General features: G+C 40.7%; 1 protein-coding gene across 4 annotated transcripts in view; it reads left to right on the top strand.

Moving 5' to 3' along the window:
* TGFBRAP1 (transforming growth factor beta receptor associated protein 1) overlaps positions 1 to 15,080 on the top strand; it is a 34,423-nt gene that overhangs the window by 6,261 nt on the left and 13,082 nt on the right. For 3 of the 4 annotated variants that reach the window (XR_012085275.2, XR_012085274.2, XM_072994522.2), the window contains exons 2-6: positions 617 to 1,318; positions 4,094 to 4,288; positions 7,123 to 7,277; positions 11,481 to 11,563; positions 13,931 to 14,272. Coding sequence is in view for 2 of the 4 variants with exons in the window: in XM_072994522.2 (XP_072850623.2) it covers positions 634 to 1,318; positions 4,094 to 4,288; positions 7,123 to 7,277; positions 11,481 to 11,563; positions 13,931 to 14,272 (1,460 nt within the window). In the remaining 2 variants the exon portion in view is untranslated. The remainder of the gene's footprint in view (positions 1 to 616; positions 1,319 to 4,093; positions 4,289 to 7,122; positions 7,278 to 11,480; positions 11,564 to 13,930; positions 14,273 to 15,080) is intronic. The other variant, XM_072994523.2, reaches the window with a different exon arrangement.

Raw genomic sequence — 15,080 nt, forward strand, 5'->3', positions numbered from 1 at the left:
GGCTTGAGAGGCAGAAACAATGCTAGCTTTTATAATCCTGTTTAAAAAAAATGCTTGTTGATAAAGGCCTGTCCTGGCCAGTAGTGACTCTTTCCATCATTCTACTTGCATATTAGATGTCAATGGGTTTTTAATTATTTTAAAGTTCTGAAATTGTATTATATTGGCTTTTATGTTATCTTCTTTGTTTTTAGTGTAAACCAGTGGTTCTTAACCTTGGGTTACTCAGGTGTTTTTGGACTGCAACTCCCAGAAGCCTTCACCACCAGCTGTGCTGGCTGGGGTTTCTGGGAGTTGCTATACAAAAACACCTGAGTAACCCAAGGTTAAGAACCACTGGTGTAAACCATTTAGAGATTTTGTTATGTCCAGTGGTACATAAACACCAAACCACTTCAGTATTAGATTGCTTTTGCTCTGAGCTTCTTATTCTGTATTATGGTCATCTTCATATGTGTTGAGAACTGTATCATTTCTTGTTTCATGGTAGAAGGTGCACTTATTTTTAGGAAATATTAATGAGCATAAGAATCTTAACTAGTTGATTTTAAATGTCCTATTTGTTCACCGTTGCCTGGGTGAGAATAAAAATAGTCTCTTTTTCTTTGCCCATCAGCTCATCTGGAAAGCACAATGAGTGTCAAGGCCTTCAAGCTTGTTCCCGCAGTTGAGCGGGAAATGTTGATGAATGACAAAAATCGGATCAATATTGAATGCATTGAGTGTTGTGGACGGAATCTCTACATTGGCACCAATGACGGTTCTATCTGCCACTTCCTCCTGGAAGAAAAAAATTCACCAGCAGAGAAGACAACTTTTTCTGTCACCAAGCAGCTGCATAAATACCTAAGTTTTCGGAAAGCTGTGGGAGAGCTGAAAGCAGCGTCAGCCCTCAATCGGCTTCTCGTGCTATGTGACAATACCATAACGTTGATGAACATGATGAACTTGGAGCCTATCCCCACAGGGGCAAGGATCAAAGGAGCTGTGACATTCACTTTGAATGAGAATCCTGTGAGTGGGGACCCATTCTGTGTCGAGGTTTGTATCGTTTCTGTCAAACGAAGGACCATTCAGCTGTTCCTGGTATATGAGGACAGAGTCCAGATTGTGAAGGAGGTTTCCACTCAGGAACAGCCCTGTGCTGTGGCTGTGGATGGCCATTATTTATGCCTTGCTCTAACCACTCAGTATATTATCCTGAATTATAATACTGGAGTCTCCCAGGATCTGTTTCCTTACTCTAGCGAAGAGAGACGGCCAATTGTGAAAAGAATAGGTAGAGAAGAGTTCCTGTTGGCTGGACCTGGAGGATTAGGTAAGGTTGTAATGGTTGTTGCATCCCCCTGCAAAGGATTTTTTTTACCTTATCTGTCCTAAAACTTGATCTAAGTTTGTTTGTTTGTATTTATACAAAACTTGCTTCATCAGATTTGTCGCTTTGTACAGTTTTATCCATATCTTGCTCGTCTTTTATTTTTTTATACTGCCTTTCTGGAAAACTGCTATGATGGTGTACTGCTATGATGGTGTACAACAAAACCAGTTACAAAAACATAAAATGAAATAAGCAGAATGTTGAAAATTGCACTATTTAAATCAATTTAAAATGCTAAAGTAAAAGCTCAGTACTTTGCAAAATCCTTATATAGCACCAATAAAATAAAGGTGTAATTATTGGGCTGTTGTCTTGGCCTGACATTAAAAAGTCAGTGGGAGCAACCTGTCATGCTTGCAAAGTTTATTATTGTCTTGCAGAACTCTTTCATAATTAGACTCTAATGTAATAAAAATCCCACCATGTTGATTCTGAGTTCTGACTACTTTTTTCAGGTTCTTGTAGGTACAGAATACTCATGTGATTTACTATTCCCTTCTTTTGGATCCATCTTGGGACTCTGCAGCTTGCCCAAGGCCACACAGGCTGGCTTTTCTCCCAGGAGGCACAGGGGGGAATTCAGTTCTCAGCCTCCTGACTCACTGAGCTATCTAGCCAGCTGTAGTCTGAGGCAGAGTAATGTCTAATGTAGAGTAATGTAAAATGAATCTGTTGTAACCTTGGAAATCCTCTGTACAGCCTGGCCCTTTAGGGCAGTGGTCCCCAACCTTGGGCCTCCAGATGTTCTTGGACTACAACTCCCAGAAATCCTGGCCAGCAGAGGGGGTGGTGAAGGCTTCTGGGAGTTGTAGTCCAAGAACATCTGGAGGCCCAAGGTTGGGGACCACTGCTTTAGGGTACCTAATTATCCAAAGTACTACAGGTCTGTCAAATTTGATTTTTGATGTTTTATGGAACTTTAGAGTTGCTATAGTTGATGTGCCCATATAAGATTTGTGTCAGGTTCTTACTGCTCTAAGGAAGGGTTCTCTAACTGTGAGGTCCAGAATATTCTTATTGAAACAACATATAGAGACTTTGATGCTGTTTAATGTTCAAAATTAACTTGCAATTGAGGCATCATAGCCTTTTTGCTAATACCGTACATTAGAGATCACTGATTTCCAGGGTGGATTTTATTTTTTAAAAATAGGATTTTTAACAGTTTAATTTTTAAAATCATTTTTTTAATAAAAATCACAATTTAAATCAATTGGATTTTTTTAAAATGTTGATTTTTTTTAATCCACCCTGCTGATTTCATCAATATGTACGGTTCCTCCACCCATAGCAATAAATAAAACACACACATACAGGAAGCACAGAAAGAATGGCTGGTTGGTTTAAAAGATGTAAGCAGTCCACCTGGTCTTTCTGATTCTTAAATGTCTATGTGCTAAGAAGTCTGCTGTCAGTTTTGTGCAATTTTTACAAACTGTACTAAAACCATTCTCAGAAATGCAAAAACTTTCATTGATGTCTTCCCATTTTGCAAAGCAAAGAGAAAATCGTTGTGCTTTTTGTTCTCATGCCTGAAAACATGACAAGTGGGGATTTACATCCTGACCAACTTTAGAGTGAAATGTAATATTGTTTCCCTTATAACAGTCAAAATGATAGGAAAGTGAAGCATAGAGCATAGAATGCTACTTCACTGTCAATATGTTCTCCATTCTGCATTCTTGCACAATATTGATGGACTTTAATGGTTTTGGCCATTAGGAGGAAATGATAAGGTATACCTTAGCTAACACTGAAAGTGCATGGGTATGGGGCGAGAAAGCAAAAGAGCGGGGAGGGGGGAAGATTTTATGTTTACTAGACCATCTTTTACCTGCTTTGACCTAGGCTGACCTTCCTAGGCTAACACTCTTGGGATTGCTGATCTCCTTTCTTCCTTCTCCACTTTTGAATCTATTTCCTTAAAGAGATTCTCTTTTTACCTAAGAAGCAAGAGCAAGCATAGCCCCGTGCATCTCTACTTTACTTTGCTGGGACTAATGATTTTCCTATCACAATATATTTCCTACAATAAACAGTAGCTTTCTTATTTTGCCAGGTCCCGAGTAGAGATGGACACAAACTATTTTGTTCCAGTTCTTAAGGCAGCGCAAACGCTGCTGCTCCCCTCCCCTGCCTACTCTGACTCAAAGTGCCACTCACCGGGCCCAGCTTGCTTGTTTTTTCCACCTCCTTAACTGATTTTTCCAATCTCGGCGATAGCTCAGGCTCCTCTGCCCTGCCCTTTTGGTTGATCTCCCACTCAGACAAAAGGGCAGGGCAGAGAAGTCTGTGCTCTTGCTTAAGACTGGGAGAATAGCTGAGGAAGAGGAAAAAAACAAGGAAGCTGGGCCTGCTGTGTAGCTGTTTGAGTTAGAGGAGGCAGGCAAGGGGAGCAGTGGCAGATGTGCTGCTGCCTTTATGAACTGGGATGAACCGGTTCGTGCCCATCTCAGAGTGGCTGCCCTGCAGAGTGAAGTGTGCGTCTCCAGGCATTTTGATGTTTCATAGGGTTGAATATGTGTACCACTACGGCACATTTACTGCATGTTCTATGAAAGATGTGCATTACTTGTGATTTATTACTTCCAAGGTTCAGTACTGTATATTCATGCCAAAAAAACAACAACAACACAGACCTTGGAAATGCAGTTGATCTGCTGATTGTCTATAAACTTTGATGCCCCCCCCCATATTCTCTTTTTAAACTGCCAGGTATGTTTGCAACTGTGGATGGCATTTCCCAGCGTGCTCCTGTTCACTGGTCAGAAAATGTAATTGGTGCTGCCCTCTGTTTTCCCTATGTAATTGCTCTGGATGAAGAGTTCATTACAGTACACAGTATGTTGGACCAGCAGCTAAAACAGACACTACCCTTTAAGGATGGTCACATCCTGCAAGATTTTGAAGGTACAGTCTGGTTAATCTTGTGTGGGTGTATTTATTTATTTGGCACATTTATATCCTGTCTAGAGATGGGCATGAAAAGGTGTTCAGTGCTTCCCTGCCCTGCCTCCTCCAGCAGGCGCCCACTCAGAGGCAGCATTCTGGTTTCCCTATCCTGCCTACTCCAGGTGCTGCCTCTGAGTGGGTGCCTGCTGGAGGAGGAAGGGCTGGGAAGCACCGAGCACCTATTTGCCCAAAGGACAAATGGGCATGAACTGGAAGTTCATACCCATCTCTAATCCGGTCTCTTCCCCCCACCCCCCACCCCAGTGATCCCAAGGGATTGTATGTGTGATTTCTCATTTCCTGAAATAATTTATTTGGGGGAAAATCTGTTTTTATAGTTTGTGCAAAGGCGAAATGTGAGGACATGCCAAACTGTGTATCTAATAAATTGTGAGTGTTTGCATTTTTAGAGTGTCTAAGAATGTATCGATACATCTAGGGTTGGTAGAACTTAACAGAATTGTGGGCAATAGGGAGTGGAAGGCAAAGGATAAACCATGGGGGTGAAGCAGGTAGAAGCTGCTCAAAGGCAAAAAAAAACCCCTAGTTTCTATTGCAAGACTTGCTCTGTGTTTATTCCTTGAATATTCAGTGGGGAAATCTTCCCTTTTCCAGCTTCAGTCCACAACAACAAAGTCTAAAAAGTTTTTTTTTTCTCTCTCTCAAAACTTTTATTAGTAGTATATAACAGGGAAACTTGTTTGTGGCGCTTGTCTCATTAAAAAGTTATCATCTGAATAAACAACTTGTTAGTGGTGTCAGTGAATGAGTTCAGAGGCCCTGGCTTGTAATGAACGATGGGGCATGAAGGTCTACACTCATCAGTGGCTCCTGCTTGCAAGAGGAGTGGCTAAACAAACCAGCATCTTGCTCTGCAGTTACTTAGTTGTGTTGCCTGGTGTGTGGACACCTTTCTTTCTCTGGAATGTTCTTTCTTAACAAATCAGCAAAGGAATCCAGTGTTTGTTCTGGGATTTCTCCTTTCTCATTGTTGGAAGAAAAGAAACTGGGCAAAGAAGGCTTCCTTCTGCCCGACGACAGGATAAACTAGCCGAAATGTTGGTCAAAAGAGAAAAGGAAAAACAAAGGAGGAAAAAAAAGAGAGAGAACATGTTGTGGCACCTTAAAAACTAACTTAAAGATTTGTTCCTTTTTTAGCTTTTCTGAACCAGAAGCTGTCTTTAAGGTGTCACAAAATTTGTCCGTCCCCCCCCCACCCCAAATTTCCCCTTCTCTTGTCTTGGAAACAATTACAGAGTGAAGCTTCATGACTTGTTTAATGCCTCCAGTTTGCAAGTGAGACTAATCAAGCAGCGTGTGCCAGCATGCTCTTCATTTAAGAAAGGATTCCTAGGGATTCCTGCTTTATTCTGATATGCAAGCGGTTAGGTGAGGTTTGAGGTCTGTCGACCCTGTTCTATTCAGGGTATCTCTCTAAATTCAAGGGGAGCCATGGGTAGAAGGAGAAGAAGCTCTGCTGTTGTTGTGTGAATTGTTGTGACTTCCTGCAGGGAGTCACAATACCTTTGAAATTGCCTCACATTATGGGAACCATGGCAGTGTGCCAAGAAGACTCCGTTTATACTTAATAAACTCATTTGTGCCATTAAAAAAAAAACATGTGCAAGCAGAAGGCTTCATCTCCATTTAGTGTTACTTTACTGGCACAGTGGTGGACCTGGCGAGCAACTCTTCCTTGGGTGGAAGAGGTTCCCTGTTGGCAGATGGGGTCCGTTTTTGCCATCCACAACAAAATACTTCATAAATTCAGAAGAAAACGCTGCCTGCATTTGGAAACCGAGACTAGGGTGAAATCTTAGAAGTGTATTTTCTCTTTTAGTACCTGGTGTAAATGTTGCTTTTAATAAATTAATCTGTGGAAGGACAGCTGATAAGTTGAACACATAACTGGGAAACACCCATCAATCTGAAGTTTCATTTCCCCAAACTTTCCTCAAACTATAGGGGGGGGGAAATGTATTCGCCAACATCTTAGTAAGCCGTTGTTTAAAAAAATAGTTTGTAGAAATTTCCTAGCATTATCTTCTATATTTATACAATATTTACTAGTTGTTATGAAACTCGCATGATTTTCCCTATTACCCCAACTTCATGCTCACAACAGCTTTCATTAAAGGGCACCAAAGAAATCCAGGGTGTTTGGATGTCACACTAAACCAGAATTCTGTAAAATTCTGGTTCTTTGTGAATGAGGCAAGGTGATGGTACATGCAAGCTTCAGTTGCATGGAGGAGCAGCTAAAAAACTTCTGACTTTCCCTCTGTGGTTCATATTCAGCCTTCTGGTTTGACTTTCTGCCAGCAAGCCAGTGAAACATCCTACAGCTTATTCTGGGATTGCTTACCTGGCCTGTTGGGGGAAGCTTGAAGCTAAGCGTGTGAGGCCCTGCTCAGTTCAGATGTCAGAGAGACAGAGCTTCCGTGGTTTGCTGAGCTGCTCCTGCTTGGAGCAGGGTGATTTGGGCCGCATGTACAGTCACGCTTCTCACAGCCGGAGGTCCTGTGGAATCATCTCTTAGTGTGATGTTGAATTAGATCATTCAGTCACACTGGCAGGTAGCTTTTTGCAAAGCTGGATATTGCATTCCTGCTATGTGATGAATCATCACTATGTGATAGAAACTGTTGTATTGAACTACAACTAAACAGGTGTGTTTCCCCTTTTAAAAACTGTATAAAGTTTATAGCTCTTGCTGAATTTACCTTTATACTGTAGGCTTCTGTTGTGATGTAAAGTGAAAGCTGGATGCTTTGTTTTCGTTTTGTTTTCAGGCAAAGTAATTGTAGCTACCACCAAAGGAGTATACATCTTGGTACCACTGCCTCTGGAAAGACAGATTCAAGATCTTTTGGCTAGCCAGAGAGTCGAAGAAGCCCTTGTGTTGGCAAAGGGGGCCCGAAGAAATATTCCAAAGGAGAGATTTCAGGTCTGGTTTTTGTTTTGGGTTGTTGTTGGGTTTTTTTTGGGGGGGGGAGGGGGGTACACTTAACATGTCAAGGTGGCTGATTAGCAAAGAAGCTATGAAACTGAAGATTTATTTTAGTGCCTGTGATAACATTTTGGCATCACAACAGGGCTACCACATTCTTATTGTTGCTTACAGGATGCATTCTGAATGAGTGAAGGTTTTCAGGAGTTGTGGAACTGGGTTAAAGAGAGAAAGGGGGGGGGGAATGATGAACCACACGAGTAATGGGTAGAGCTATGACACTTGCATTTGTAACAGGGTAAATGGCAGAGCAATCTCTTGTGCCTTATCTAATCTCGATTATAGACTTCAGCCAGTCTTGCTACCAGGCAGGATTGCAAGTTTAACAAGTTCTGGGGAAGGTGTTAAGTGCTTACAGAGTCTATTTAACATGTTTAGAGCGATTTATGCACAGTGGATGGCATCCAACTAGTGTCCCTACACTGACAGAATGATCTTACATCAGGATCAGTCCGGCCCCTTCTCCCTGTGCCTCCCTGGTTCTGCATTTCATTCCCACTCATCTGTTGAAAAAGCTTCCAGAGTAGCAGTGGCTTATGTAAGATTAAAAAAAAATGAACAATATAGTTCTCTACCTGCAGGTTTACAGTAAAAGGTGTGACTTCAAAATTAAAAAGAGCTAGCGAGTGAGAAGATGGAGAATCAAAACCAGGCACTAGTTCTTTAAAATTAAAAGTTGTAATAGTTAACTTAAATGAAAACAGAAGAGGCCAGTAGAGCTGATCTTGAGCAGGTGAAGTGTCCGACTTCTCCACCATTTTAGTCATTGATCCAATTGGTCAATCATTGTCATCATCATATTTGACCTGCAGAACTGAAAAGGACCCTGTGGCTCATCGTGTCCAGGCCCTGTCAAAGAGGCGCAGTAGGGAATCGAACTCTCCGCAGCCAGATGCCTAAACCACTGAGCTATCCAGCAGTTCTTAGAGATGTGTTCCTTGGGCAATTCCACTGGTAAAATAAGCCCCTTCCAGTAATCAATCACACACACAAAAGCACATTGGAATGCAATGATGCTATGATGAAAATGCCATCCCTGGAAGCAAAATGGGCTTAATTGCAGGGAATATGCATAATGAGCAAAAAGAAGCAGCGGTAGTGATAAATAAATCAAAAAGCAGAAGAAACATTGTAGCTTGGCCCGACTTGCAGAGCAGTTGGTTGCTTCCACAGTCCTGCTTTGTGCATGCATGAGGCAAACAATGTCTACATTTTACACACAGTGCAGAGAGAACCCTTTCCTGATTTTAAACAACATCTCTGTGATGACATTATGCAGCCGCTTCATAACTAACTGAGAGGATCTATTTAACCAAATAAACTTTATCAGTTTGGAGGCGGGAGAGGTATAAATGGGAACAAGTCACAGACTATAGCAGTTAGCTCACCTTGATTAAAAACTCAGACAATTAATACAAATGTCATGACAACCATTCTCCAACAGTTGTTGGTCACACAAAACAGTATTGAGTACAGTGCATGGTCATTAATTATCGACTTCTTATTCAGGATTTAAAAAGGAGAAGAATTCCAACGAACCCTTTTATCTTTAGTGTGCCTGCCTGTTAGCAGGTTAGCATTGTAGATGCCGTCTGATGTTAATAGTAAGTAGTAGCTACACAGCTTCAGAGGACTGTGAAATATCTCTGCTCCCAAATTATTGATAATTGGAAGGTAGATAATTGATGCCTTTCCTGTTTCATTTTAATTTTATGCTGGCACTAATCTTGTATCTATGTACAGTGGGTATAAAACGTTTATAGACCACTGTTAAAATGTCAAGTGTCTGTGATGTAAAAAAATGAAACAAAGATAAATCATTTCAGAACTTTTTCCATCTTTGATGAGACCTATGAACTGTACAACTCAGTTGAACAACAAACTGAAATCTTTTAGGTGGAGGGAACTAAAAAGTAAAAACTGAAATAATACAGTTGCATCTGTGTGCACACCCTCTTGTAACTGGGGGTGTAGCTGTGTTCAGCAGTAAACAATCACATTCAAACTCATGTTAATTAGGAGCCAGTACACCCCTGCCACCATTTAAAGTGCCTCTGCAGACTCCCAAATAAAGATAAGCTGTGATAATAGCTCTTTCCTGACATTTTTTTAGGCAGAGCAGAAGCCATGGTCCGCAGAGAACTTCCAAAGCATCAGAGGGATATCATTGTTTAAAAGTATCAGTCAGGAGAAGGGTACAAAAGAATTTCCAAGGCATTAGATATACCATGGAACACTATGAAGGCAGTCATCATCAAGTGGACAAAATATGGCATAACAGTGACATTACCAAGAACTGGACATCCCTGCAAAATTGATGAAAAGACTAGAAGAAAATTGGTCAGGGAGGCTGCCAAGAGGCCTACAGCAACATTAAAGGCACTGCAGTAATATCTGGCAAGTACTGGCTTTGTGGTACATGTGACAACAATCTCCTGTAATCTTCATACGTCTGGGCTATGCGGTAGAGTGGCAAGATGGAAGCCTTTTCTTACAAAGAAAAACATCCAGGCCTGGCTAAATTTTGCCAAAACACATCTGATGTCTCTCAAAAGCATGTGGGAAAAATGTGTTATGGTCTGATGAAACCAAGGTTCAACTTTTGCCCCTAATTCCAAAAGATATGTTTGGCACAAAAACAACACTGCGCATCACAAAAGAACACCATGCCCACAGTGAAGCATGGTGGTGGCAGCATCATGCTTTGGGGCTGTTTTTCTTCAGCTGGGACAGGGACCTTAGTCAAGGTAGAGGGAATTATGAATAGTTCCAAATACCAGTCAATATTGGCACAAAACCTTCAGGCTTCTGCTAGAAAGCTGAACATGAGAAGTAACTTCGCCTTTTAGCATGACAATGACCCAAAGCACACATCCAAATCAACAAAGGAATGGCTTCACCAGAAGATGATTACCATTTTGGAATGGCCCAGCCAGAGCCCAGACTTGAATCCAATTGAATATCTGAGGGGTGATCTGAAGAGGGCTGTGCACAGGAGACACCCATGCCATCTGACAGATTTGGAGCGTTTTTGCGAAGAGTGGGCAAATATTGCCAAGTTAAGATGTGCCATACTGACAGACTTATACCCAAAAAGGCTGAGTGTAGTAATAAAATCAAACAGTGCTTCAACAAAGTGTTAGTTTAAGGATGTGCACACATATGCAACCATATTATTTCAGGGTTTTTTTTTACCAGTACTTCCCTCCACCTAAAAGATTTTAGTTTGTTGTTCAACTGAGTTGTACAGTTCATAGGTCTCATTAAAGGTAGAAAAAATTCTGAAATGATTCATTTTTGTCTCTCATTTTTTACATCACAGACACTTGACGTTTTAACAGGTGTGTAAAATTTTCATATCCACTGGACATACATAGAAATACTAAATTTGTACACTTGTGTCCCATTAAATTTGATTTATAGTGCTTATGAAAAGTTTAATGAAAGAACAGGTATAAATGGTCAATAGACACACAACAGGAAATTTGTGTTAAAGCAGACTGAAATATTGCATCTTGATTTAAAGCAGCTGGCTTGTAAACGTCATTCTGCTTCCTGATCAAGACTGTTTCAAGTGTAACAAACTTCTGGAATGCATCTGTATACAGGAGAGACCATGTGTTCCATTTTATAGAAATATTTTGCCTGCATATCCTTTGTAAAATTAAAGGGGGTGGGGAGAGAAAATGAGAAAAAAAATAAGAGCAAAATATTGAGGCTAAACTTCAAATTTTGATGCATGAAAGCTTACGATGAACCAAGCTTGTTAATCTTTAAAATGTAATATTTTATACTTGTTTTTCTTCCTGTTTTCTTCTTTTTTTCTGTTTAATTTTGCCAACGTGCTAAAACAAACCAACACAGCTACTTCTGTGGAAACTGCCTGGTTTCCTGTTGCTTCCTATTCACTGGATAGGGCTAAGAGCTGGATGTTGCTGCTTTGCAGAGTCAGGCTGATCTTTTGACCTCCAACTTCCTGATGCTGTATGTTGTCTAAAGCAGTACAAAATGTGTGCAGAGGAAATTAGGAAACTCAAATTTGGCTGATTTTTGCAGTTTCAGGAGATGTTATTAGTGCATCAATCTCATTATTGTAGCTCAAAGGCTTAAATACCCTGGGTTTTGTTTTTTTCTTCACAGGCAATGTACAAGCGAATTCTGCAGCAAGCAGGATTTATACAGTTTGCACAGCTTCAGTTCCTAGAAGCAAAAGAACTCTTCAGGTAATCTTTCCTATCGGGTGAGAAATACTCCTGCATTTTCAATCAAGCACTGATCCATGTGCTTGGCTTTTAAGGCTCAAGTACTGAGATAATTTGATGTGGTTTGGCTGAAACATTTGAAAAATGTTTTTTTTAGGACAAAGGTTAGTTTGGGGTCACTCTGTTTGATATAGAAATAGCAGTATGCGTACCCCAATCCATTTGCTGCATATCTTGATTTCAGTATGCTGGACAGTGAGACTGAATCTACCTGCTCTGCTCATAGATGCATCTTGTTTACTTGTGGGAAACGACTGCTGTGACAGAGTTGATTTAGATCCACTTTGGTGTTTGTCAACTTTCATAGCAACCTTTTTAAAAGTCATGGATTTTATCAAGAGTTCTGTTGTGGCTCATAATGCTGGTTTTTGTACACTGATGGGCAGGCGATACTTGTTTGTTAGCACATAGCCCCATGGGCATGGGGTTCTTTGGTATGGTATTCGCATCCAGCCCTTTGTCCCTCTAACGAGCCTATTCAGACCAGGGGGAAGTGAAACCAACCTGGAGGATACATCAGGGGTCTCCTACCAACTCTCCTCAGACTGAAGAAGCTACTTGGATAAGTAGCGAAACGTTTCAACCTAAGAAGAAAGAAGTCCAGTTGCCATGACTCAACTTACAGATAACCTCACCTGGATGACTGAGAATCTTCACAGATATACCACATCCAGTCCATTAGTTTTTCCATATTACTTGCTTTGGAAGCATGCACATGTTTTACATATTCCCTTTAAAAACTTGCAGTGGAACTATGTGAATCAATGAATTGTTCATAGAGAAGAAGGAATTAACATATGGAGAACTTCTCCACGTTCATTGCAAACCAGCACATGGTTTGCGATAAGCTTTATATTATGAGCTGGACCAGCAAATGGGGCTGCAGGGAACCTGAATGTTGCTGACTCCAGTCTAAACCATGATACTCGGCATAATTGCAGACCAAATGCTGTTCTATAGTGGCAGAACCACAATCACCCAAAACCGAGAGTTTACTCTCCCAGCTAGCAGCGTTCTTTGGTGTTGAAAGGAAGCTATCGTGGTACCCCTTTTTTAAAACCAGAGACTGCTGTTGTAGTTGCTGAATTTTGGGGTAACAACCGTTACACCAGTTATCCAGTTGCCATCGGATTTCAACAGTGAGAAGAATCTCACTGCTAGTGTACACACTTATCCTAGAGCGATTTGTGTTTCTCCATCCCTAGCAACTTGTCCACCCAGCACAAACTCATATGTCCTAGTTAGGAACTTGAGTGTCATCACTAAGACATGCATCTAATGTGTATGTATTTTATATAGAAACCAGAATATATGAATCTCAAAGTCTATCTTTGGGCCTCTCCCTTTTTTAATATATTTTACCAAGTCAACATGCTCTGAATTTGTCGAAGGAGGCAAAAGACAACTGCCAGAGAGTTTTTCTTGCAAATTATTTATGCTGGTGGTATGTTGAAAATGCTTAGATCAATGTTGGGGAACCTTTTGGTTTGCCAGACATTTTAATTTCCAGTTCCAGCCAGTCTGTTGCCAAAAGTAAAGAGTTGTAGAAGATGTAATCCAAAATATACAGACTGCTAAAGGTTTCCCCATCTCCCAGCAATAGTCTCTTGTCTAGAGCTACAAGTAAGGTTTGGTTATTTCCTTTCCTGACAGAGGGTGGCATTATTAAACCTATAAAGTAGTAAATCTGGGTTTTCCAACTACCTTTGGCATTCACTTCTGGTTCAATTGTTTCAGAAAGTTGTGCAAAAAGAAGTAGGAAATGTGGCCTTCTCGAGATGACGGGTGCCTCAGCTTTATATGAAAAGATACAAATGAATCTTTCTTTATGCAGAACTTGAAATCAATTTAGTATCTTGGCTTATTCCAAAGGTGGTAACAGGAGCTTTCCAGTTCTGTCAAAATTCCTGTTTTGTTCATATATCTTCAGCTGTCTGTTGCGAGAATGTTGTCTGTATCTGAATGTGTCGGTTTAGGCTTATGAGGTATGATACCAACTTAAAATCCCCATGGAGACCTTAAAGCTGAGGTTCCTTTCAGTAATCCAGCACTCGTGCGTTTTAATGAACACATGGAATAGGCATAGAATAATCTAAGAGAATTGCCTTCTTGTTATATGTGTTCATATAACATTTCTTAGACTCAACTTTACTTCTGAAGATATTTCCACAAGTGGCAGTTATAACAATGCCCTTATTGTCTTACCAATAATGTGCACAAAACTCAGTATCCTTTGTGTATGTGTGTTGTGTGCCTATGTGTGTGTTTTCTTGTTTTTTTGGGGGGGGGTCTCTTTTTGCTTCATCTAGTTTGACATTGTAATTGCAGAAGCGGCCAACTTGACGTTCGGGAGCTGATCTCTCTCTACCCCTTCCTGCTGCCTACTTCCTCTTCATTCATGCGATCGCACCCTCCTCTCCATGACTATGCTGACTTAAACCAACTGACACAAGGGGATCAGGAGAAAATGACCAAGTGCAAGCAGTTTCTCATGAGCTACTTGAGTGAAGTGCGTAGCACCGACGTTGCAAATGGCTACAAGGAAGATGTGGATACAGCTTTGTTGAAGCTCTACGCAGAAGCCAATCATGAAAGCCTTCTAGATCTCCTGGTCACAGAGAACTTCTGTCTCCTCACAGACAGTGTGGCATGGCTGGAAAAGCACAGAAAGTAAGCTTGCAACATACAGCATTGTCTGGTCTGTGTTGGATCCTAGGTCTTTTTGGCCAGTTTTTGACACATCAAACCAGGAGCCCATGCCTTTTTGGCATGACATTAGACTTCTGGTTGTATCTTGATTTTTCAAATCTGACATCTGAATATTTTTAAACAAAAATATGTCTTTACAAACAGAGAAGTGGAACTATAACAACCATAATAATAAAACCCTAGCACCAATCACTATGGTGCTAGTTTGGTACATGCCCCCAAATTCCAAACGGGCTCATTAATAGCTAGTAAGAAGCTGCTGTAAGTTATGCTAGTTGCCTTCTGCAGGCATGACTAAGCAACAAGATTTGGACCATAAGATAAAGCAATACAAATCACCATACATTTCCAAACAAATATTTTAATTCTTTTTATAACATACATTGTATATTGTGTTTCTCAGACTGCTTCTCAAAAGGTTTGTAACTCAAAAAAGAGAGGGTTTTTTTTGTTCATGTTATTCTTCTGAAAAGTCAAACATGTAAAAGCTGTTAACTCTTGCAAAACAGCAGTGTTCCGGCACCTACCTCCTTACTGTGTAACTGGAGAGATCTGAATATTGCAAGATAAGCAAAGGTTTTGAAGGCTCAACAACACTGGCCTTTCCTGTTGTGATCCACTGGAACTCCAGTCCCTATGGATTATACTGAAAAACAGAAAAAGGGTCATTAGGCTACTATTTCAGGAACAGCTGCAGGATTCTCCCCTTATCTGGCTTAACTGCTAAGCCTTGATTTGCCTTTATCTTAGGTGTTATATCTACTGTTCC

Source organism: Pogona vitticeps, chromosome 3 (genome assembly GCF_051106095.1).
Source record: "Pogona vitticeps strain Pit_001003342236 chromosome 3, PviZW2.1, whole genome shotgun sequence".
In the NCBI taxonomy this organism is placed as follows: domain Eukaryota; kingdom Metazoa; phylum Chordata; class Lepidosauria; order Squamata; family Agamidae; genus Pogona; species Pogona vitticeps.